The 15,390-nt window shown below is 40.8% G+C and overlaps 1 protein-coding gene across 2 annotated transcripts in view; it reads left to right on the forward strand.

The window, feature by feature from the left end:
- LAMB1 (laminin subunit beta 1) overlaps positions 1-15,390 on the forward strand; it is a 70,399-nt gene that overhangs the window by 49,567 nt on the left and 5,442 nt on the right. For both annotated transcript variants that reach the window (XM_073652178.1, XM_073652179.1), the window contains 6 exons: positions 2,262-2,631; positions 5,862-6,037; positions 7,994-8,235; positions 10,684-10,887; positions 11,489-11,633; positions 11,999-12,206. In XM_073652178.1, the coding sequence (XP_073508279.1) occupies positions 2,262-2,631; positions 5,862-6,037; positions 7,994-8,235; positions 10,684-10,887; positions 11,489-11,633; positions 11,999-12,206 (1,345 nt within the window). The remainder of the gene's footprint in view (positions 1-2,261; positions 2,632-5,861; positions 6,038-7,993; positions 8,236-10,683; positions 10,888-11,488; positions 11,634-11,998; positions 12,207-15,390) is intronic.

Below are 15,390 nucleotides of genomic sequence, written 5' to 3' on the forward strand. Positions count from 1 at the left end.
AACCATATCTGGGTCCCCCATAGATCTAGACACTAGGGTTCCTGGACCTTTAACTCCCATATGTCTTTCTGGAATGCTAGAGTGGTGGCTGCCTATGCATGCAGCGCTCGCCATTCTAGTTCATGGGAATTGTGAAATGCAGCCAGCTACTACAACACCCACAGTCTTCACTGGAGAGAGATACAGGTGTGCAGGGTCTCCTACTTTCTAGAGTACTGATTGGGAGAGCAGAGAACCCCCATTCTCCAGATATATATCATGGGGCGTGCTGATAGTGGAACATGCATCTCTTAGACATTTATGACATATACTTTTGCTATTCCATAAACCTCTCAAAAAGCAATACCCACTTAAGTTTTACTGCGGCCCTAGGAAGTGATTCAATATGACATTGTGGCCCTCGGTCCTGAAAAGTTTGTGCACCCATTGTGTAAACGGATCTCAGAAAGCACATCACTTCTTGTAAGACCTTTATTCGAAGGTCATATTAAAAAAAAGTTTAATGACCCAAGTTGAGAGCAAACATGTGTATCCATTTAACCAATAACCTGCTTTTGGCATATGCCGTGAAATAGAGAGAAAACTAAAGGTGCATTAATACTGTCCAGCCGCTTCCATAAACTGATCGCTGATTGGCTAGGTGTAATTTTAGAATCCTGTTTAGACACATTGACCACACTTCAATGCGCACAGAATGGCCATTAACATGATCGTTCTGTATATATAATATTGTGGTTTTGCTTGTTCTACAGGTGAGTGGAAGCTTGTTTAGACTGGCTGATATTCGGGAAATGAGTGTTCAGGCCAGTGTAAATGCACTCTTAGCCACTGCTGAACATATATAGCAAAAGTATCTGTAAGCCCCCATACACCCAGAGTATGCCTCGTGTCTGATATGCTAGGCTGCTATGTAGACATCCTATTGTGTACTGTAGGGAAGCATAATCTGTGACTTTTTCCTATACTGATCGATTAACTGAAAAATTGATTAGACATATTGTATGCCAATACTTCAGTCTGAAATATATCTTCGGGAATACTTCCGACTTATACCTCTGAAGGAAACATCATGTGAACAGAGCCTAAAGGCCCCTATGCACATTGGACCTAATTGTTGCCAATTTCGGCAGGTCCATCTAATGTCGGGAGAGAAAAACACTGAGCCTTTTTTACTCCAAAGAGATAAGCCTAAATTTACATGTTACTTGCTTCCTTTCATTTAAAGAAATCCTTACTTTGTACAATATACTTTCTTTTCATTACATTACATAGTGTTTAAAGGGTTTGTCTGGTCATTAGAGGCTTGCCAGGAGACCGGATTTGTAAAAAAAAAATAAATAACAAACTCCTGAATACTCACATACTGGCACCCACCTGGATCCAGCCCAGGCCGCTCCGTGGTCTGTGCCAACACAGAAAGAGGAGATGCCACCATTTAACCAGTCACTAGACTACTGCGGCCTATGATTGGCTGCAGCGGTCAGGTGATGTGAGCACAGATGTTTGTTTTTTTTCACTAAAGTGACATCTCTTTTTCCTGCATGAGTGTAGACCATGGAATAAACTGCTGGTGCTGAATCCAAATGGGTGCCAGTATGTGCGTATTAATGAGTTTATTTTTTACACATCCAATCCTCTGGGCATAGTTTTACCTTCCCCGGACAACCTCTTTCTGTATCTGCAAAGTAGATATATTTATTGCAGATGTCTTTTGCTTCTAAATTCACATTATACTTATTCATTTGCTGCCACAAGAGTTTGAGACACATGTATAAATTGTCATTTTTCTGAAATAAAAAACCTAAATGGAGTTATTAAATGTAATTATGCATGCATGCAGAGAATAATTGTCAGCCACTGACAGCCATACATTTTCAACATATTTATCAGTGAAAAAAACACATTTTTTTTACAATTTAAAAAAAATGTATGTATGGGACATTTAGTGTCCATGGTTTCTGAAAACTGTCCTTTTTAAATAGAATGTGAATATTTCCTAAATGTACATGCCTGACACCTCTTTTTGAGGTTATTAAACAGATTTGCAGTGGTTTTGTACATGATGTCCATTATGTTTTTAAATATCTCACAAAATAAACTACAAGAAATAATAAATATTCTGATGTATTTCTATTGAATGAAAGGCCGAGAAGTATAAATCTTACTTATTTTATCAGATCAGCCTTTATGTCAAAACATAATGCAATATTTTTTTTTTTAGGATAAGTTTACATTGTGAATTGTTGGGTTTGTTTTTGCAGCTTGTGACTGTGACTCCAGAGGTATACAGATGCCACAGTGTGACCGATCCACTGGAAACTGCGTTTGTAATGAAGGAGTAGAAGGAGTGCGTTGCGATAAATGTGCTCGTGGTTACTCAGGCATTTTCCCAAATTGTGTTCCCTGTCACAAATGCTTTGCCCTCTGGGATGTCATCATCCACGAGCTCTCCAACAGGACAAACAAACTTTTAAACCGTGCCAATGATATGAAAATTACTGGCGTTATTGGACCATACCAGAAAACCATCAGTAAAGTTCAGGAAAAATTGGAGGAAATTCAAACCATTATTTCCCAGAATCCAGCTACACAGCCATTGAAAAACATTGATAATCTTTTTGAAGAGGCTGAGTAAGTATCTGATTGATATTATGGGAACAAATATTGAGGAATCTGAGGGTGCCTTTCTAAGTATGGCAAGTACAAAACATTAGAAATGATTAGACAAATTTATAGAAAACCAAGCACATATATTAAAACTTGTCGGCTTCAAAAAGTTGATGAAACTGAGCAAAATTATATATAGGTTTGTGGAAAAAAATTCCGTATAGCTTATATTTTATGCATTGTGCTCATTCTAGGCTTGGAAGTCAAGAGGGCGGTCTTAATCCATGATTGAGATCTATCTCTGTAATGCACACTTATACAAGAAAGGCTGTACATCAATGATTAGGACTGGCCCCTGGACTGAAAACCCAATAATCAGTTTGGTTTGGAAGAAGCAATAAAACACTAGTTAGGTTTGTGGGAAAATATTTAGCCTACATATAAAGCTAAACAGGATCACCTGTTCTAAAGGCCCCCATACACATAGGCTTAAGTCGACTGAACCTGATGATATTGACAGGTTCCACCGAAGGCCTAATGAGTATGGGGGCGCCATTGGGAGCAATTTCGATTGCGCATGTCCAATTCCGAACTGCTGATTGCATTGTTCTCCCTGAAAAAAGCTGACATGTCATTCGGCGGCTTTCTCATAAGAGATCACAGGAACTGTCGGTCAAACGAGCTTGTGTATATAGGAGAGTCGGCTGAGATGGCTGTTGGTCGAACGATCAGCCGAAGTATTGTTTGGCCAACAGCCATCTAGTGTGGCCAGCTTAAGGTATTATGCTGCCAGTTCAGAATGCATAACACAGGTTCCCTTTAACTAGAAATTGTCCAAAATGAGCATTTCCAAACAGTTCACCTGCAAACTGTTAAATAAACATTAGTATTTTCATCAGTAACTTGAAAGGCGGCATATTGTATATAATGTCTGTGGCCAATTTAACTCTACTGCTGTATAACATTTTAGATTATCAAAGTATTTATACTGCATTTACTGTGTTTTTTCATAGATTTTTCATCTCTATCCTCTTTGCCTGCCCCCCATGTCAAGCAACTAGCACATCCTCGCAGAAAAACCCCGCACACCTAGACATTCACACTCTGACTCTATTCTACTGCTGTCCTCCAGATCTTCACTCCACGACACAGACTCTGTTTTCTACAATGCCACACTGACATCAGCTATTGATTCAGTCATTCCTCTCATGCATGATAGAGAGCATAGAGTCACTAGACAATCCTGGCACAACAACCTCACTAAAGAGCTTCGACAAATGTCCAAGGGTGTGGAGCGGTGCTGGAAGAAAAAGCACTCACTAGATGACTTCACCACATTTAAACAAGCAACTTTGACTTTCAAACCTCATATCCTCCATATCCCACAGCCCCAAACAATTATTTCAACACTTTTAACACCTTCCTCCGACTTTGCTGTACATTTAAAAGAAAAAAAAATCAAGGCAAGTCTTTAATGCTCCACCAGCACAACCCCTCCATATAACAGACCAATTCTTGTCCCCCATAACCTTCCTCCCCACCATCACTGAAGAACTTACTCATCTTCTCACCAAATCACACCTCACCACTTGTGCACTTGACTCCATCCCTTCCCACCTCCTCCCCAACCTCACCACTACACTTATCCCAGCCCTAACCCATCTCTTTAACCTATCATTAAGTTCTGGTACCTTCCCTTCTTCTTTCAAACATGCCACGTTCACACCTATTCTAAAGAAACCATCTCCCGACCCAACCTCTACGTCCAGCTATCGTCCCATATCGCTGCTCCTGTTCGCATCCAAACTCCTCGAACAGCATGTACATGATTAACTTTCTTCCCACCTCTCATCTAACTCACTCTTTGACAACTTATAATCCGGCTTCCACGCCATCACTTCACCGAATCCTCTCTGACCAAAATTACTAACGACTTATCTACTGCCAAAGCTAGCCAACAATTCTCTATACTCCTCTCTCTAGACCTGTCCTCTGCCTTCAACACAGTCGACCACTCCTTCCTACTACAAATCCTCTCTTCCCTTGGTGTCAGAGACCTTGCCCTCTCCTGGATCTCCTCATACCTTTCTAAACACACATTTAGCGTTTCCCACTCCCATATTACCTTCTAGTCCCACCCTCTCTCTGTCCGTGTTCCTCAAGGCTTTGTCCTGAGACCTCTACTCTTCTCAATCTATACCTTTTTACCTTGGGTATCCATAAAGTCCTATTGCTTCCAGTACCATCTATAAGCTGATGACACTCAGATCTACTTCTCTGGCCCAGATGTCGCCTCTCTGCTGACCAGAATCTGAGTGTCTATCAGCTATATCCTCCTTCTATCGCTTCCTAAAACTCAGTATGGACAAAATTTAACTCATCATTCTTTCCTCCATCTCACTTACTTCCCCCTGATATACATGCCGCAATAAATGACATAACACTTTCCCCTGTACCGTAAGTCCGCTGCCTCGGAGTAACACTCAACTATGCCCTGTCCTTCAAACCGCACATCCAAGCTCTTGCCACCTTCTGCTGACCCTGTGGCCTTCCTGCTAACACTCTCACACCTCTCCTCATCATCTTTAACTCTGCTGCCTGACTAATTCACCTTTCTCTTTGCTATTCCTCTGCTTCTCCCCTATGCAAATTCCTTCATTGGCTCCTAATTCCCCAACGTATTCCGTTCAAAATGCTAAAATTGAATCACAAAGCCATCCATAATCTGTCTCCACCGTATATCTCTGAACTAATCTCCCGATATCTTTAACAAGTAATCTCCGGTCCTCCCAAGACCTCCTTCTCTCCTCCACACTTATACATTCTTCACCCAATCGCCTCCAAAACTTCTCCCTAGTATCTCCCATCCTCTGGAATTCTGTGCCCCAACATGTCCCTTTATCCACTACACTCGGAACTTTTCGACAAAACTTGAAAAAACATCTCTTCAACAAAAGCTAACAGCCTGCAATAACCCCCTGCCGCAACACCCCCCCACCTACTGTTTCCTTCCCCATTACCCTGTAGACAGTAAGCTCTTTTCTGTACCATTCTGTCATTGTTAGTTTCTTGACTAATTTTATATTTGGATTTTGTATGTAACCCCTCTCTCATGTACTGCACCATGGAATCAATATTGCTCTAAAAATACATAATAATAATAATAATAATAATAATAATAATAATAATAGATTTGCTTTATTGCAAAACACGTTATGCTAACATCCAGCTATATTTTCTCCTTATCTTACAAGGAAACTGAAATCTGAGGTCTCTGAAAAAGTTACAGAATTAGAACAAAACCTTGCAAAGATCAATCTTAATGGTTCAGATGAGGTAGCCGAGCTGCAGGCAGATGCCGATCGTGTCAGTAAAGCACTAAAAGAGCTCGGGGAACAGCTGGAGTACATGAAGATTTCTAATGTTCGAGGTTGGTTTCTGCAATTGTTTTTTTAATTATTTGCTAGAATAGCAACACAGCTAAAAATGTCAATCAAAACATGACACCTATTTTCCTAGATAAATAGTTTATTCCCAGCTGTGTTAGATTTTATAGAAATAGTTATAAGATTTAGTATGTGTGCTAGAGGCAGTCATGCATTTTTATGTTGTTATAGGGTGTATTCTATCAATTGTGATCAAAGCCTAAAACTTTCCACATACACTTCTCAAAAAAATAAAGGGAACACTCAAATAACACATCCTAGATCTGAATGAATGAAATATTCTCATTGAATACTTTGTTCTGTACAAAGTTGAATGTGCTGACAACAAAATCACACAAAAATCATCAATGGAAATCAAATTTATTAACCAATGGAGGCCTGGATTTGGAGTCACCCCCAAAATTAAAGTGGAAAAACACACTACAGGCTGATCCAACTTTGATGTAATGTCCTTAAAACAAGTCAAAATGAGGCTCAGTATTGTGTGTGGCCTCCACGTGCCTGTATGACCTCGCTACAACGCCTGGGCATGCTCCTGATGAGGTTGCGGATGGTCTCCTGTGGGATCTCCTCCCAGACCTGGACTAAAGCATCTGCCAACTCCTGGACAGTCTGTGGTGCAACGTGACGTTGGTGGATGGAGCGAGACATGTGTCCCAGATGTGCTCCATCGGATTCTGGTCTGGGGAACGGACGGGCCAGTCCATAGCTTCAATGCCTTCATCTTGCAGGAACTGCTGACACACTCCAGCCACATGAGGTCTGGCATTGTCCTGCATTAGGAGGAATCCAGGGCCAACCGCACCAGCATATGGTCTCACAAGGGGTCTGAGGATCTCATCTCTGTAGCTAATGGCCGTCAGGCTACCTCTAGTGAGCACATTGAGGGCTGTGCGGCCCTCCAAAGAAATGCCAACCCACACCATTACTGACAGACTGCCAAACCGGTCATGCTGAAGGATGCTGCAGGCAGCAGATCGCTCTCCAAGGCGTCTCCAGACTCTGTCACATGTGCTCAGTGTAAACCAGCTTTCATCTATGAAGAGCACAGGGTGCCAGTGGCGACTTTGCCAATCCTGGTGTTCTGTGGCAAATGCCAAGCGTCCTGCACGGTGTTGGGCTGTGAGAACAACCCCCATCTGTGAACGTCTGGCCCTCATACCACCCTCATGGAGTCGGTTTCTAACCGTTTGTGCAGACACATGCACATTTGTGGCCTGCTGAAGGTCATTTTGCAGGGCTCTGGCTGTGCTCCTCGTGTTCCTCCTTGCACAAAGGCGGAGGTAGCGGTCCTGCTGCTGGGTTGTTGCTCTACTACGGCCCCCTCCACGTCTCCTGGTGTACTGGCCTGTCTCCTGGTAGCGCCTCCAGCCTCTGGACACTACGCTGACAGACACAGCAAACCTTCTTGCCACAGCTCGCATTGATGTGCCATCCTGGATGAGCTGCACTATCTGAGCAACTTCTGTGGGTTGTAGAGTCCGTCTCATGCTACCACGAGTGTGAATGCACAACCAACATTCAAAAGTGACCAAAACATCAGCCAGAAAGCATTGGTACTGAGATGTGGTCTGTGGTCCCCACCTGCAAAACCACTCCTTTATTGAGGGTGTCTTGATAATTGCCAATAATTTCCATCTATTGTCTATTCCATTTGCACAACAGCATGTGAAATTGATTGTCAATCAGTGTTGCTTCCTAAGTGGACAGTTTGATGTCACAGAAGTTTGATTTACTTGGAGTTGTTTAAGTGTTCCCTTTATTTTTTTGAGCAGTGTACATAAAATAGCCTTTCCACTCCTATATTTCTCTACTTCTCCTTAAATATGCATACTCTGCTTGCTGTATATCAAATAAGCAGTTAATAGATAACACTGGCATTTTGTTTGGAGGGTGATTTAGCAATGCAGCTCTCACACATATACTATGCTGTTTTGCAGGAGCTATGGACAGCATTAATAAATATTTCCAGATGTCTCTTGAAGCGGAAGAAAAGGTCAATGCATCAGCAGTAAACCTAGATAGCATTCTGGAGCACTCAGCAGCTAAACGGAGGGAAGTGGAAGATCTTATGGATGATAAGGAAACTGTTTTTAAGCAAATTCAAGATGAGCAGTCACAGATTTTGGGTGAACTTGCTGGTGAGATCCAGAATTTGGACCTTTCTTCTGTATCTGAAAAGGTATGTTATATGACCTTATGATTGGCACTCAAAGTGTTTCCTTGTAGATTAATGGAAATTTTAATGGGAATCTGTCACCAGATTTTGCTACCCCACCTGAAAGCAGCATGATGTATGGGCAGAGACCCTTATTTCAGCAATGTATAACTTACTGGTCTGCTTCCTGCAGTTTTGATAAAATCACTTTTTTCTGCTGCAGATCTACCAGTTCTCTGAATGCTGAGCTCTGTATAACCCCATCCACACCACCGATTGGCAGCTTTCTCTATACACTGTGCATAGGCAGAAAGCTGCCAATCTGTGGTGGTGGGGTAATACAGAGCTTATGAATATGAAAGACTGCCGGGCTGCAGGTTTACTGGTCCTCTAGTGATGATCTCCTCCTGTCATAAAACTGTGATTTTTAGAACATCTACAACAAGCAGCCCAGTAAGTGATACATTGCTTGCATCAGGGTCTCTGTCTCTGTATTATGCTGTTCTAAAATTAGGTTGCAAAAATCTGGTGACAGATTCCCTTTAAAAGATAACCATTGTCTTGAACTTTTCACACCTCATAGTGACATGTCAGAGGTTTTGATTGAAACCCCGAGTGCTGAGATCACTAATCTCCAAAAAAAATGGACATAAGCGCTCATTTTATGGCATGTCAAAAGATTTTTAATCTGTAATTTATTTCATCACTAAAATAAAAAAAAATATATAAAACTACTGTATCTTTCGGACCATAAGACGCACTTAGGTTTTAGAGGAGGAAAATAGAAAATAAATTGAAGCAAAAAATGTGGTAATGACACACTGTTATGGGGGAGGGTCTCCTGACACTGTTATAGGGGTAATGTCCCCCAATTATATACTAATGTCCCCAAACAGGTGTACATGGCCCCCAATCCAGGCCTCCATCCTAATCCTGGTATGCATGCCCTCCATCCCATCCCCATCCTGGTATGCATGGCCCCCTCATCCCCATCCTGGTATGCATGGCCCCCCATCCCCATCCTGGTATACATGGCCTCCATCCCATCCCCATCCTGATATACATGGCCTCCATCACGCTGCACACAGAAAAAAAAAATTAAATGATTCTACTCACCTTCCTTCCTTCTGCTCCAGCGCTTCGTCCTGTTTTGCTGACATCAGCGTGTAAGCAGTGCATGACGTCACTGCCATGCGCCCCCACACGCCGAGATCAGCTGCTGGAATATTCACTGCTCCCCACTCCCATGGGCGTGGGGAGCAGTGAGTATTCGTTATCTTTAATAGCCAGCATAGTGTTAGCTGCAGCCGCCGGCTTCCTGCAGCTGTTCGGCAATCACGTGTGCCCGCTATTAAAGAGAATGAATATTCACTGCTCCCCACACCCATTGGAGTGGAGAGCAGTGAATATTCATTCTCTTTAATAGCGGGCACACGTGATCGCCAAACAGCTGCAGGAGCGGCGACTGCGGCTAACACTGTGCCGGCTATTAAAGATAATGAATATTCACTGCTCTCCACTCCCATGGGCGTGGGGAGCAGTGAATATTCATTTTTTTTAACAGCGGGCACAGTGTTAGCCGCAGCAGCCAGCTCCTGCCTCCTGTGACCTTCTCCTCTGCCACACAGCCACAACCATAAGGTACATCCGAACTATAAGGCACACCCCTCCACTTTCCTCCATAATTTTGGAGGAAAAAAGTGCATTTTATAGTCCGAAAAATATGGTATACATGTTTAGTATCGCCATAATCATACTGCCAGATCATTGTAACTGAAATGAACACTATAGAAACCTTTTTTTGTAAAAAAAAATAAATCACAGAATCATGTTTTTTTGTTTGCCATTTCACCACACATTTTTTGCCCATTTTCCAATACATTGTATGATGGAATGAAAGGTGACATTCAAAACTACAGCTCGTTCCGCAAGAAAAACTAGCCCTAATATGGCTTTATTGATGGAAAACGAAAAAAATGATGGCTCTTGGAAGAAGAGGAAGAAATACTGAAAAATTGTCTAGTCATGAAGGGGTTAAAATAATGTTTAAATAATTACTTTCTAATATGATACTAATGGAATAGATCTAGTAATCAGGATTGATCCAAACAAACATACAACAAAGCAGCAAAGCTGTACTAGAACTTACAGAAATAGTTTGATAGTCTATACGCAGTCTGAAAGTGGCAGTCTGTAGTCTGCAAATTGACAGCAGTAAATTCTTGCAGAATTTGAATTGCCCATATCTCCCAAATGTATTTTTGATCTGCTCTGTCCTGCAGTAAAGCACGTATACCGTTACCCATAAAGTTTGCATAAAGTCCCCCTGTCCATTATGTTTTTATTTTTTCTTCCCAGCACACAGGAAAAATTCATGATCCCAATTTTAGAATTCTATGTATGGCATTGTAGATACATTTTTAAGTACCATACTCATTACTAGGTGTTCTTATGAGGTTTTTTTTCCCATAGACTTGTGGAAGCTCGGTTGGTGCATTATGTGGAGATTCACAATGTGGTGGCCTTGGTTGCACAACAAAAGATGGCAAGAGGAAATGTGGTGGAGAAGGCTGTGATGGGTTGGTAACTGTGGCCCATAATGCATGGAAAACTGCCATGAATTTCGATAGAGAGATTCTGAGTGCTATGGCAGAAGTGGAGGAACTCTCTAAACTGGTACGTGAGATGACCATTATCATAGATCAGATGCATTTCCCAGCTTACTTTCTCTGACTTAAAAATGAAATGTGTATATATATATATATATATATATATATATATATATATATATATATATATATATATATATATATATATATATATATATATATATATATATATATATATATATATATATATAATTTTTTTTTTTTTTTTTTTTTGTTTGTTTGTTTGTTCGGGGTTTTTTTTAATGTGCTGGACCCATTTTAGGTTTGTGCGGAAATTTTTTTCAATCCTTGTTGCATCTGATTTTTTGTTGTATGAAGGAAAAAAAATCTTAGGTTCTCCTAAACAGTAAAATACTTAAAGTACATGGGTGACATCAGTGTGCTATCCCTCTTTTTCTCACGGGAACATTGACTTTTATTAGCGAGTCTGATCCGCAACACACATTAAATTAGGACATGTCTCTGTTTTTTTTGATTGTTTGGAATACAATCAGTCCACAAAAAAGGACATGAGAAAAAAATAACAGATAGCAGCACACTCACAAAAAAAAAATAACTGATGTATGAAATGGCCCTAAAGGTTTGCACATTATTTTTCTCTGTTGCAGGTTGCTGAGTCGAAGCTGAAGGCAGAAGAAGCAAGACAAAGTGCTCAAAGTGTTCTCAACAAAGCAAACGCAACAAAGGAGAAAGTAGACAAAAGCAATGAAGATCTAAGGAATCTCATCAAACAAATAAGAGACTTTTTGATGCGTAAGTATAGTTTCTCGCTACGTGCATTGCTTGCTTGCCATGTCCACCCTTGAACCAATCAGTGCTGATTAATTTCTTAATGTATCTGTAAAAGGGTTGGAATTCCTTCTCAGAGATACAGATGTGTTATATATGTTATCTTTCCGATATCAAACTTGGCCATGAAACCAGGGGTCATCCATCATAGAAGGTGTTGGTCTTCCACCAGCAGATTCGGTCATTAAAATATACCAAATTGCAGAAGGACCCTATAAACACCATAAAGGGCTGATCTAATGGGCTTTATGTAGGATTCGCAGACATCAGAAGGAGCTAGCGGATCTTAAAGAATGGAATAGATAAGTTGTGTCTTTTATTCCTGACAGAGGATGGAGCTGACTTGGACAGTATAGAAGCTGTTGCCAATGAGGTTTTAAAAATGGAGATGCCGACCACACCTGAGCAGCTACAGGCTTTAACTGATGATATACGTGAACGTGTGGAAAGTCTTTCTGGAGTGGAGGCAATCCTTCAACAAAGTGCTGGAGATATAGAAAGAGCAGAATCTCTCTTAGAAGAAGCCAAACAATCCAGGTAATAAAATTATTGGGGAAGAATTGTACTAGGTGTACTGTAGGGGAGCCCGACAGATGATTGTGACGGGAGATAAAGATCCGGCATGTACAATTTCAGACTGCTAATCCTTTTCTTCATCCCTGAGATAAGCCTCCGATAGTGCTATTGTGGCAGCATCTCTCATAGAGGACACAGGAGCGCTCACTTGGCTGAGTATTGGAGAATCATAGAATCATAGAATGGTAGAGTTGGAAGGGACCTCCTGGGTCATCTGGTCCAACCCCCTGCTCAAAGCAGGATTCACTAGATCATCTCAGACAGATGTCTGTCCAGCCTCTGTTTGAAGACGTCCATTGAAGGGGAACTCGCCACCTCTCGTGGCAGCCTGTTCCACTCATTAATCACCCTAACTGTCAAAAAGTTTTTTCTAATATCTAATCTGTGTCTCCTCCCATTTAGTTTCATCCCATTGCTTCTAGTCTTTCCTTGTGCAAATGAGAATAAAGATGATCCTTCTACAATGTGACAGCCCTTGACATATTTGTAGACAGCTATTAAGTCTCCTCTCAGTCTTCTTTTTTGCAAGCTAAACATTCCCAAATCCTGCAACCGTTCCTCATAGGACATGGTTTGCAGACCAGTCACCATTCTGGTCGCTCTTCTCTGAACTTGCTCCAGTTTGTCTATGTCTTTTTTAAAATGTGGTGCCCAAAACTGTACACAGTATTCCAGATGAGGTCTGACCAAAGAGGAGTAAAGACCGATAATGACTTCACGTGATCTAGACTGTATGCTTCTGTTAATACATCCCAGAATTGTATTTGCCTTTTTTGCTGCTGCATCACACTGTTGACTCATGTTCAGTCTATGATCTATTAGTATACCTAAGTCTTTTTCACATGTACTGTTGCTTAGCTCTATTCCTCCCATTCTGTATATGCTTTTTTCATTTTTATTGCCCAGATGTAGTACTTTGCATTTTTCCCTGTTAAAAACCATTCTGTTGGTTGCTGCCCACTGCTCCAGTTTATTTAGGTCTTTTTGAATCCTCTCTCTCTCTTCTCTAGTATTAGCTATCCCTCCTAGCTTTGTGTCATCAGCAAATTTAATCAGTTTACCCTCAATTCCTTCATCTAAATCATTGATAAAGATGTTGAACAATACAGGTCCCAGGACGGAGCCCTGTGGTACCCCACTTGAGACATTCATCCAGCTGGATGTGAAGCCATTTACAACCACCCTTTGAGTCCGATCACTAAGCCAGTTATGAATCCACCTAACAGTTGCCTGGTCCATTGCATACTTGGTCATTTTTTCAATAAGGATGATGTGAGATACTTTGTCAAATGCTTTGCTGAAGTCAAGATATACTATATCTACAGCATTTCCCTGATCCACCCAGTCAGTGATTCTGTCATAGAAGGAAATTAAGTTAGTCTGACATGACTTGTTAGTTACAAACCCATGCTGACTCTGGTTAATCACTTCATTCTTATCCATGTACTTACATACATGTTGTTTAATAATTTGTTCAAAGATCTTTCCTGGTATAGAAGTCAGACTCACCGGCCTATAGTTCCCTGGGTCCACCTTCTTCCCCTTTTTGAAGATAGGAACAACATTTGCTCTTCTCCAGTCTTCTGGGACTTCTCCTGTTCTCCAAGAATTTTCAAAGATTATGGAGAGTGGTTCTAAAATTTCTTCTACAATCTCCTTCAGTACTCTGGGGTGTAATTCATCTGGACCTGGAGACTTGAACTCATTTATGTTAGCTAAATATTCCCTCACAATCTTTCTGTTTACTGATAACTTGGATTCCTCTATTCCTTTAAAAGGACAGTGAACATCAGTTGATGTTACATTTTCTTTCTGAGAGAAAACAGATGCAAAATAGGAATTAAAAAGTTCGGCCTTCTCAACATCCTCTCTTACCATTTCTCCATTTTCATCCTGTAAAAATCCTATAGCATCTTTGACTTTTCTTTTACTTTTGACATACCCCCAAAATCCTTTTTTATTGCTTTTGACATCTCTTGCAAGCCTTAATTCATTGTCAGCTTTAGCTAACCTGATACGTGCCCTGCAGGATCTGCAGACTGCATTATAATCTTCCTTAGATATGCCTCCCTCTTTCCATTTAATAAACATTGGGTCAGGTAGCTGTTGGCCAACAGCTAGCTAGACTGTATGGTGGGAACCTTGACTTAATAAACAATCTATCAAATCTCACATCAATTGTAATTATTGCTGCACTAGAAGGAAGAGGTTTTCTTAATACCATTCAAATCATATTTCATTAGTATGCCCTAAATCCTGGGATTTTCCTACATATAAGAAAACAAAATATACTGACGGACACATGCAAACGTTTATAGATTCAGAATTTCTCCTGGTCCATTGCAATTAGGAGGAACATACTTTTGTCTCAGACTGCTAACCTGTTTGCAGTCTGAGGCTACTAGTCCTCTGGCGTAAGCCACAGTCAGAGGTCCCACCTTGAAAACTGCATCCCTAGAGTTACAAAATCCCGACCCTGTGTTAGCTGAATTCCTTCTACCCTTTTTCTAAACTACACACTTTGCACATACATGAATATATAATACTGTAATAAAACTATATGCATCCAATTAGCATGTTTTGTCCCAGTCTAGTAATAGAATGATGTTCTGAATCCAGTGTCAAAGGAGTTTTGAATTTTTAATAAATTATTATGCACAATTTTATCAATACAACAATAAGCTTCTGCATATTGTATTTGATATCAGGCAGTATCCTGTTTCCTCCAAAATAAGTAATGCACATATTGTTTGGCATTTCCTTATTTCCCCTCTCTTTATTCGAGCTACAATCAACACACCTTTAAGGAAGAAATAGCTGTAGGCCAGATAATCTTTTAAAGGACAGTTATCTAATGTGTATCACTATCTTAAAGTGGTTTTCTGAGCCTGGCAGAAAATTCAGCATTGACTGAAATGTGCCGAATCCTAACAGTGTGTAATATACACACTGTTAAGATTCCGCTCTGCTTTCTAATTCAAGCAGTTGTCCTGCGACCACTCGTAGGTGAATTGCATACTTGCAGTCATATGCCTGTTTCTCTTAGTCGAACATTGGGAGAAGTAGGTAGAGAATGTAGTCAACATGTGACCATTCAAATTCCATATGAGCAGTCACATACTGACTGGTCGAACCAGAATCCTAG

The sequence above is a fragment of the Phyllobates terribilis genome, unplaced genomic scaffold (genome assembly GCF_046119375.1).
Source record: "Phyllobates terribilis strain yellow unplaced genomic scaffold, ASM4611937v1 Scaffold_11__3_contigs__length_659146591, whole genome shotgun sequence".
NCBI classification, from domain to species: domain Eukaryota; kingdom Metazoa; phylum Chordata; class Amphibia; order Anura; family Dendrobatidae; genus Phyllobates; species Phyllobates terribilis.